The sequence below is a fragment of the Primulina huaijiensis genome, chromosome 3 (genome assembly GCF_012295235.1).
Source record: "Primulina huaijiensis isolate GDHJ02 chromosome 3, ASM1229523v2, whole genome shotgun sequence".
Classification (NCBI taxonomy): domain Eukaryota; kingdom Viridiplantae; phylum Streptophyta; class Magnoliopsida; order Lamiales; family Gesneriaceae; genus Primulina; species Primulina huaijiensis.
The window spans coordinates 12850069-12859829 of record NC_133308.1 but is presented as its reverse complement, the minus strand read 5'-3'; the positions used below and the strand labels follow the sequence as shown (position 1 = coordinate 12859829).

Genomic DNA, 9761 nt, shown 5'->3' with positions numbered 1-9761 from the left:
CCTCACTTCCGCCTCGAATAATCGCCTGAAACATGAAACTCGAAAGACATTTTAACGTGCATCACAATAAACATGACTAATTTAAAATAATACATTTAAATAAATTATGCGTGGCTAAGAAAATCATTTTAAATTAAATAACTGATTTAACAAATAAATAATGCATGGGTTTTACGTGTACGAATTTGGGCTCTACATAGATCGAGTCAGCTGTGCCATTTTTCTACTGACCAAGAGGGCGAGGATTTGGTGGGACGCCACCAAGGTATCAGTTAATGTCTCGGCAATTAAGTGGCAGGAGTTTAAAGATTAATTCTACGACAAATATTTTCCTCGAGATGTTCGAAGTCAGAAAGTGAAGGAATTTCTAGAACCGAGGCAAGGAAATATGTCAACGCAAGAGTATATTCTCAAATTTGAAGAGGGGTGTTAGTTTGCCCCATATCTGGCCAGCAATGACATTGAAAAGGACAAGCATTTTCTGAGAGGTGTCCGGGCTGAAATTAAAAGAGACGTTCAAATGTCTAAAGCTGCTTCATATAAATAAATTGTTGAAAAAGCAAGGATGGCTGAGCAGGACGAGAAGGAAATTGAAAGAGAAAGACAGTTGAAGCGTCAAGATATTTCTACTAAGGGCCAAGGTTCTGGATGGAAAGGTAAGGGCAAGTTCAGAGGCAAAGAAAAAGAGGAGCATCGACCCAAAGCTTCTATGCCACCGCCTGCATATGATCGACCTGTATGTCCAAAATGTGACAAAATGCATACAAGTGATTGTTTGGTTGGAAGTAATCGATGCTTTCGTTGTGGAGGTGTTGGACATGTTATCAAAAATTGTAGAGTAAAAGGTGAGAAATGGAATGATATGGTTCAAGGCAGAATCTTTACAATGACCAAAGAAGGAGCAAATCCTGATTCTTCTGTTATATCAGGTACTATCTTAATTTCAAGCAAGGCCTCTATGAAATTGATTGACACTGGTGCTACACATTCCTTTATGTCTGAAATTTTCTTGTTCTCTTTGAATGTTGTTCCATCTTATGAACCCTTGACTATAGTATTTTTTTTCCATCGGGAGACGAAATATGGCCTTCTAGTATTCTTAAAGGTTGTACAGTACAAGTGAATGAGAAAATCTATTTTGCTGATCTTATTATTAGTCCCATGGTGGCATTTGATGTTATTTTATGAATGGACTGGCTATCGTTATATCGTGCCGTTATTGATTGCGTGGCTAAGACGGTGCGAGTTCCTGCAGAAGATGATGATAGCGGGATTTTTCAGAGTTCAGGTATTTAACTTGGCACTCCTTGTATTTCTTGTTTGAAAGCTCAGAAAATGTTATCAAAGGGGTGTCAGGGATTTTTAGCTGCTGTTATAGATGTGAATATTTAGATGACAATGAAGTTGACTGAGATTGAGGTAGTTCGGGATTTTCCTGATGTATTTGTAGATGATGTGTCTGGATTGCCACCTGACCATGAAGTTGAGTTTGTGATTGCGTGGTTTCAGGTACTGCTCCGATTTCAAAAGCTCTTTACCGAATGGCCCCGACTGAAATGAAAGAGCTGAAGAATCAGTTGCAGGATCTATTACACAAAGGCTTTATTCGTCCGAGTTCTTCTCCATGGGGAGCTCCGGCTTTATTTGTCAAAAAGAAAGATGGATCTTTGCGGTTGTGCATTGATTACAGAAAGATCAACAAAGCTACGATCAAGGATAAATATCCATTGCCGAGGATTGATGATCTTTTTGATCAGCTCCAGGGAGCGAAAGTGTTTTCAAAGATCGACCTGCGTTCTGTTTATTATCAGCTGAAAGTTAGGGAAGCCGACGTCTCTAAAACTGCATTCAAAACCAGGTATGGCCATTATGAGTTCTTAGTCATGTCATTCGGGTTGACGAACGCTCCGTCAGTCTTCATGGATCTAATGAACCGGGTCTTCAAGCCATATCTGGATAGCTTTGTTATCGTTTTCATTGACGATATCCTAATTTATTCTAAGACTCGGGAACTTCATGCCGAGCATCTCAGAACTATATTGCAGTTATTGAGGGAAAAGCAGTTATACGCAAAGTTGAAAAAGTGTGAATTCTGGTTAGAGTAAGTATCATTTTTAGGCCATATCGTTTCGAGAGACGGCATTGCAGTGGATCCCATGAAGATTGAAGCGATTAAACATTGGCCTATTCCTACGACAGTCTCCGAGGTGCGTAGTTTTCTTGGTTTGTCATGTTATTATCGACGTTTTATTGCCAATTTCTCAAAAATATCCCTGCCATTAACCAATTTGACAAGGAAGGCAGTAAAGTTTGAGAAGACAAACGAATGCCAACACGGATTTCGAGTGTTGAAAGAAAAGTTTACATCAGCCCTTATCTTATCACTTCCGTGCGGCACTGAAGATTTTATTGTATACACTAATGCGTCAAACATGGGAATTGGAGCTGTACTGATGCAGCGTGGGAAAGCAATCGCTTATGCTTCTCGTCAGTTGAAAGACTACGAGAAGAATTATCCCACCCACGATCTTGAATTGGCGGCTGTGGTCTTCGCATTGAAAATATGGAGGCATTATCTGTATGGCGAGAAATGTGAAGTTTTCACAGACTACAAGAGCTTGAAATATCTATTCTCACAGAAGGAACTCAATATGCGACAGAGGATATGGTTAGAACTTGTTAAAGATTATGATGTGACCATTAGCTACCACCTAGGTAAAGCAAACGTCGTTGCAGATGCTTTGAGCCGCAAGTCAGTTTCTTCTTTGAGCTCATCGATTCAGAAGCCGTTGTTATTGGATCTTCAGAGGAGCGAGATCGCTATGGTAGAGCAAGGGACCATCGCTAGACTTTCAGCTTTGGTTATTCGACCTACGTTGACAGATAGGATACGACGGGAGTAGCCTAATGACAATCAGATGATGGAATTGCGATCCAAAGCCGATAAGAAAGAAAATACAGAGTTTGCGATAAACACTGATGATTTGTAAATGTTGAGAGGTCGGATATGTGTTCCCAGTGGTAATGATATTTGTCGGGATGTTTTGAGAGAGGCTCATACCGCGCCATACTCGATACATCAAGTAGCACCAAGATGTATCAGGATATCCGACGTCTATACTGGTGGCCAGGTATGAAAAGTGATATTGCAAAGTTTATATTCGAATGTCTAACATGTCAGCAGGTAAATATTAACCATCAAAGACCTGATGCAACTTTGCAATCTCTCCCAATACCTCAGTGGAAGTGGGAGCACATCACCATGGACTTTGTAACAAGACTTCCAAGAACACCAAAGGGTTACAACTCCATCTGGGTGATTGTTGATAGGTTAACCAAGTCGGCTCATTTTCTTCCGGTCAAGGTGACGTTTACAATGAACCAGTATGCTGAAGCCTATGTAGCTGAGATTGTGAGACTTCATGGTATCCCTGTGTCAATTGTATCTGATCGTGACCTGAGGTTTACTTCTGAATTGTGGAAGAGCTTGCACAGAGCCTTGGGCACCAGATTGGCTTTTAGCACAACATATCATCCTTAGAGTGACGGGCAGTCAGAAAGGGTGATTCAGATTCTTGAAGATATGTTACGAGCCTGCACGATTGATTTTCCCGGCAGCTGGGATTCTTAATTGCCACTTGTGGAATTTACGTATAACAATAGTTATCAGGCGACGATTGACATGGCACCATACGAGGCATTGTACGGCAGGAAATGTAGATCACCGTTGAACTAAGATGAAGTCGGTGAAAGAAAAATGTTAGGACCAGAATTGGTCCAACAGACAGCTGATGTGATTGCTTTAATTCGGAACAGAATGAAGATGGCCCAATCCAGACAGAAAATTTATGCCAATATCCGAAGAAGGCTTTTGGAGTTTGAATTTGGAGATCACGTATTTGTTAAAATTGCTCCTCTCAAAGGCATTATGAGATTTGGCAGGAAAGGAAAGCTGAGCCCAAGATTTATCGGTCCATTTGAAATTCTGGACTGGATTGGAGAAAGAGCGTATCGTCTAGCCTTACCGCCAAACTTGGATAGAGTCCACAATGTATTTCACGTCTCAATGCTCAAGAAGTACATCTCGAACCCTTCCCATGTTCTCAGACATGAACCGTTGGACCTGATGCCGAACTTGACTTATCAAGAAGTACCAATCCAGATTTTAGATCGCAAGGTTAAAGTACTGAGGAAAAAGGAGATCGGAATAATCAAGATCCTTTGGCGTAATCAGTTGGTTGAAGAAGCAACGTGGGAGCCTGAGGAAGAAATGAAACAGCGATATCTTGAGTTATTCACACAATGATGGCAATTTCGGGGACAAAATTTCTTAAGGAGGGGAGAATTGTAACGCCCAGACATTCGTATGTTTATGATGTAAGGTAATGATTATGATTAAGTATGTTCATTATTCATTTTATGGTTTATGATAATGATTGTTTGGGATATGTGATGTAATGGTAATGGTTTATGGCTTCAAGATATGATATGAATGGTATTGAATGGTATAGAATGAAACAGAGAATGTATGGGTAGAATTGAATGTTGATCTTTAGCCAAATAGGTAATGGAAGTACTGAAACGGCATGAAACTATGGCAGTAGTTGTGGTTTTTAGCATAATGTTTTGTATATTGATCTGAATGATGTGAGGCTACTTTCATTAGAAAGATAAGATATAAGGCTATAACTTTCATGTTTTGAGTTTTGTTCAAATCATTGTGGAAGATAAGCCAAAAGCGCCCCGAATTGTGTCGTGTGTATCGTCGTTCCTCCAATGACACATGTTGGGAGATTGAGCATAACGTTTTACTCAAATCTGCAAATGACATGAGGCTAATTGGAGATGCAAGCCAAGACATAGAGCTACAACTTTCATGCTACCACTTTTGCTAATTCTTAAGGGAAAAGGCGTTTTGGAAGCGATCTTTGATGTGGCTGTGCGCAGAGCGCGCCCAAACGGAAAAAGATGTCCGCCCGAGCACGCCTATTTCAAAATTTTTTGGTTTTTAGCAGAAAGGTCCGTGCTCGAGCGGAAAAAAATGTCCGCCCGAGCGCCCAGAAAAGTGTAAAAGCGTGTTTTGGGTTTTTTAAGGTATAAAATCGGTTGAGACTTCATTTTTCTCACTTTCCCTTCTCTTCTTTTCTCTTCTCCATCGATTCTAAGCTAGGGTTCTTCATCTTCTTATTTTCCTTTATTTTAATCAAGCAATTAATCTTCAATTCGGAGTTGGAACTTCATCTTTCTAGATAAAGGAGCAAAGGTAAGTGGTTTTTCTTCTTGTTCTTGAGTTATTATAGATGGTGAAGTCGGGGGATGATAGTTGTGATTGATGTATTGGATTAAATGGTCATTTAAGGTTATTATTTGGTTGTTTTTGATTAGTTATTGGGTTTATTGTTGTAGGATCAACGTCAAGGTTTAGGAAACCAAGTGCTCCAAGTGTTGTAAGTATAATCATTTCTTGAATGCATCACTTGATCCTATATGTATGTGTTTTGATGATTTTATGATGTTAACTCCTTTCAAATTCCATTCATGATATATATATGTAAATATGTATATATGGTAGTGCAATTATATGCATTTTTGAATGAAAGGAATTTCACTTTAAATGATGCCTCTAAGGTGTTCGATGAAATGCCTAAATGAAGTTTTATGTGATTGAATGATTGGATTGATAGTGATAGTAGCGGTGTTGACTCTCTTTTATACTCATTCCAGTTATGTTCATGTGATGTAGGCACAGGTAAGAAAGACTGATCATCCCTGAGTTGTCGAAGCGAGAGAAGGGAATATGCCAAACTTTGGAGATTTTGTTTGGATGAAATTTTTGATATGTTAAGCTTTTGGTTATTTTGGGAAACATTGATAATCTTGTGTTGGTCTTTGAAATTAGTATTATGTGTATATACTATATTAACTAGTATCTGATGTTTATGAAAGTATTTTGTATGTGTTATATGTGTTGTTTGAGGCAGGTGGCATGTCCTATTTATGGGGAGATGCTGCCCAAATTTTTTCAAAACTACGCATTTTCTCCAAATTATGTTTAAAAACTTTCGCACTGATTATGTATTTTAGTCACGAGTGTTACAGAAGTACAAGCTCCTAGAAGGTCTGATATGGTTATTACACCATCTGCAAGATATACGTTTCTTCATGAACAAAGTCATGATGAGGCTTGTGTTTGATGTGATCCAATGAATTTCAAAGAAGCAATATCTGATACTGATGCAACCAAATAGCTTGAAGCCATGCAGTCTAAATTGGACTCTATGTATTCAAATCAAGTCTGGACATTGGTGGATCCACCTGAGGGAATCGATCTCATAGGATGCAAGTGGATCTACAAGAGAAAGCTTGGGGCGGATGGAAAGGTATTGACCTTGAAAGCTGACCTTCAAAGTAAGACTTGTTGCAAAAGGTTATACTCAAAGAAAAGGAATTGACTATGAGGAAACTTTTTCACCAGTTTCTATGTTTAAGTTCATTAGAATACTACTGGCCATAGCAGCATGGTATGACTATGAGATATGACAAATGGATGTAAAGACTGCATTCCTCAATTGAGACGTCAAAGAAGTAATTTATATGTCTCAACATGAGTGATACACATCAGTAGGAAGTGAGCATAAGGTATGCAAACTTCAGAGATCAATATATGGTCTCAAGCAGGCGTCAAGGAGTTGGAACCTCAGATTTGATAGCACTATCAAGGAATTTGGTTTTGCTAACAATCTTGAGGGACCATGCGTGTACAAGAAAGTTAGTGGGAGTAAAGTGACATTCCTAGTACTTTATGTTGATGATATCCTGCCTGCTCATTGAGAATGATATAGGATTATTGCAACCAACTAAAGTATGGTTAGCAAGTAAATTCTCCATGAAAGACATGAGAGAAGCATCATATGTATTGGGAATACAAATCTATAGATAGATCAAAATGGACGCTGGGGCTCACCCAAGTCACTTATATCGATACCATCTTGAAGCGATTCTCTATGGAAGAGTCCATGAGAAGATACTTACCAATGTGTCATGGTGTTGCTCTATCTAAAGCTCTGTGTCCCAAAATGATGAAGAGATAGAGATGATGACACGTATTCCATATGCGTGAGCCATTTGTAGTATCATGTATGGTATGATATCGACAGTCTTGATGTTGCTTACGGTCTGAGTGTTACAAGCAGATATCAGGCGAACCCTGGTCCAATGCATTGGAAGGCCATGAAAGATATTCTTAAGTACTTGAGAATGACTAAGAACTTGTTTATGGTCTATGGGGGCGGAGAATTGAAATTGGAAGGCTAAACTGATTCTAGCTTTCAATGTGACGTAGATATTCAGCGTTGCCGCTCCTCTTGGATGACAATCGAAAATATATTAGATATTGGTGGAGTAGGATCCATCATCAATATTTGAGCTCGAATTTGAGCATAGGACTCATTTAGACCCATCAGAAACTGCATTACACATTCCTGATTTTGGTAACTCACCCATTCCTTCATCGATCCGCAGTGACAAACTGAGATTGGTTGAAAATCCTTCAATTCATCCCATAGTATTTTCAGTCGAGTATAATAAGCACTCACATCCATTGATCCTTGATGTAAACCACCCAGCAGCTTCTTAATTTGAAAAATCCTTGGCGCATTACTTTGATGAAAACGATCTCTAAGATCGATCCAAATCTCATAGGCCGTAGGAATATACATCAAGCTATCACCTATTTCCTTCACAACAGAATTTAAAATCCAGGATATTACCATGCTATTACACCGTATCCATGCGCCGTACAGCAAATCTTCTGGAGGCGGCCGCGGAATGGTGCAATCGATAAATCCTAATTTGTTCTTTGCGGTAAGCGCCATAGTCATGGCTCTGCTCCAGGTGTTGTAATTTGCACCTGTAAGTGGATGTGAGACTAAATTCAGACCAGGATTATCTCCATTTGAAAGATAAAAGGGACTACTCGAATCTTCAAAGCTGATTCGACTGCTGGAGGCATGCGAAACCGAATTTTGATTTTGATTTGCCAGAGGTGGAGTTGGATTTCCTCTCGCCATGGAAAACAGAGAAATCGCAAAAAAAATCAGAGAAATCACGCAAATCGCGTGGAAAACTTATTGCTCTGATACCATGTTAGCTATTATGCTAGAAGCTCCATTGATGTGAGCAAATCTGTATATTGTATTATTTGATAGAAGTGTCTGGTACAACCTATTTATACAATGAGAATGTAAGAAGCGTGTTTCTAACTATCACGTTTTTATTCATATCTAATACTCCCCCTTAAGATGAGGAATGAATATTAATAATTCCCATCTCGAAGAGCAAAAAACGAAACTGAACAGGTAGGATAGGCTTAGTAAATAGGTCTGCGAGTTGTAACTTCGAGGAAACATGCCAAATCTTGATTATTCTAGCTTGAACCTTCTCACGAACCAAGTGGAAGTCAATCTCTATATGCTTAGTTCATTCATGGAATACCGGGTTAGATGCAATGTGCACTGCTGCCTTATTATCACAGAATAGAGCAGCTGGTTAACGGAGTTGTACATGAAAATCCTTAAGAAGTGAAGACAACCATATAATTTCACAAGTAGCATCGGCCATAGCCCTGTATTCAGCTTCCGCAGAAGACGTAGATATTGTCTGCTGTTTCTTCGATTTCCAAGAAATCAGTGATTCCCCAAGCAGAATGCAAAAATCAGTGACTGTCCTTCTTGTGTCGGGGCATGAAGCCCAATCTGAATCTGAAAAACAACTCAACTTTAGATAAGATGATGACCCATAAAATAGTCCTTGGCCCACAGTACCTTTGATGTACTAAAGTACTGAATGTGCAGCTTACATATGAGCAACTCTTGGCTTGGACACATATTGACTTAATTTGTTCACCGAGTAAGATAAATCCGGGCGTGTGATGGTGAGATATAGAAGTCTACCTATCACCCTTCGATACTCAGATGGATCAGCAAGTAATTCACTATCATCTTGATTAAGTTTTGATCCAAAGTCCATGGGAGTTGTGCGCGGCTTACACCCAAGTAATCCCGCATCATTGATTATTTGGAGAGCATAGTGTCGTTGACATATTGAGATACCTCGAGATGATCTTGCAACTTCAATTACAAGAAAATATCTCAATTCCCCCAAGTCTTTCAACTTAAATTGCTTATGTAAGAGGCTCTTCAAACTGGCAGCTTCATTGTGGTTATTAGTGGCAATGACAATGTCATCAACATACACTAATAAAGCCAGAAACACACTGTCATTGGCTCTAATAAACAAGGAACTGTCCGCAGTAGATTGAACAAAACCCATCTTGACCAATGTAGAAGAGAACTTTGCAAACCATTGCCTCGAAGCTTGCTTAAGTCCATACAACGATTTATGCAACTTACACGCTGCATTAGGTGGTAAAGACTCCCCCTGGCGTTGATAACCAGGAGGCAATGCCATATATACCTCTTCATCGAGGTCACCATGCAAAAGCGTTATTAACATCTAGTTGCATAAGGGACCATCCTTGGGCAGCTGCAAGGGCAAGGAGAGTTTTGACAAAAGATAACTTGGCAACAGGGGAAAATGTTTCAAAGTAATCAATACCCTTTTGTTGAGTGTATCCCTTGGCAACCACCCGAGCTTTATATCTCTCTAATGAACCATCAGCCCGAAACTTTGCTTTGTACACCCATTTACACCCAACAACGCGTTTATCAGGAGGTAATGGAACAATAGACCAGGTGCCATTA

The 9761-nt window shown here is 39.5% G+C and overlaps 2 protein-coding genes across 2 annotated transcripts; one reads left to right on the top strand and one right to left on the bottom strand.

Annotated features, from left to right (window-relative positions):
- Positions 1–1188: 1188 nt before the first annotated feature.
- LOC140972497 (uncharacterized) lies at positions 1189–4306 on the top strand. The gene is made up of 5 exons (XM_073434915.1): positions 1189–1288; positions 1510–2095; positions 2570–2861; positions 3185–3425; positions 3765–4306. The coding sequence occupies exons 1-5, from the start codon at positions 1189–1191 to the stop codon at positions 4304–4306; spliced, it is 1761 nt and encodes a 586-aa protein (XP_073291016.1).
- A 3040-nt stretch (positions 4307–7346) lies between these two features.
- LOC140972496 (uncharacterized) lies at positions 7347–8069 on the bottom strand. Its single transcript, XM_073434914.1, has one exon. The coding sequence runs from the start codon at positions 8067–8069 to the stop codon at positions 7347–7349; it is 723 nt and encodes a 240-aa protein (XP_073291015.1).
- Positions 8070–9761: the final 1692 nt, after the last annotated feature.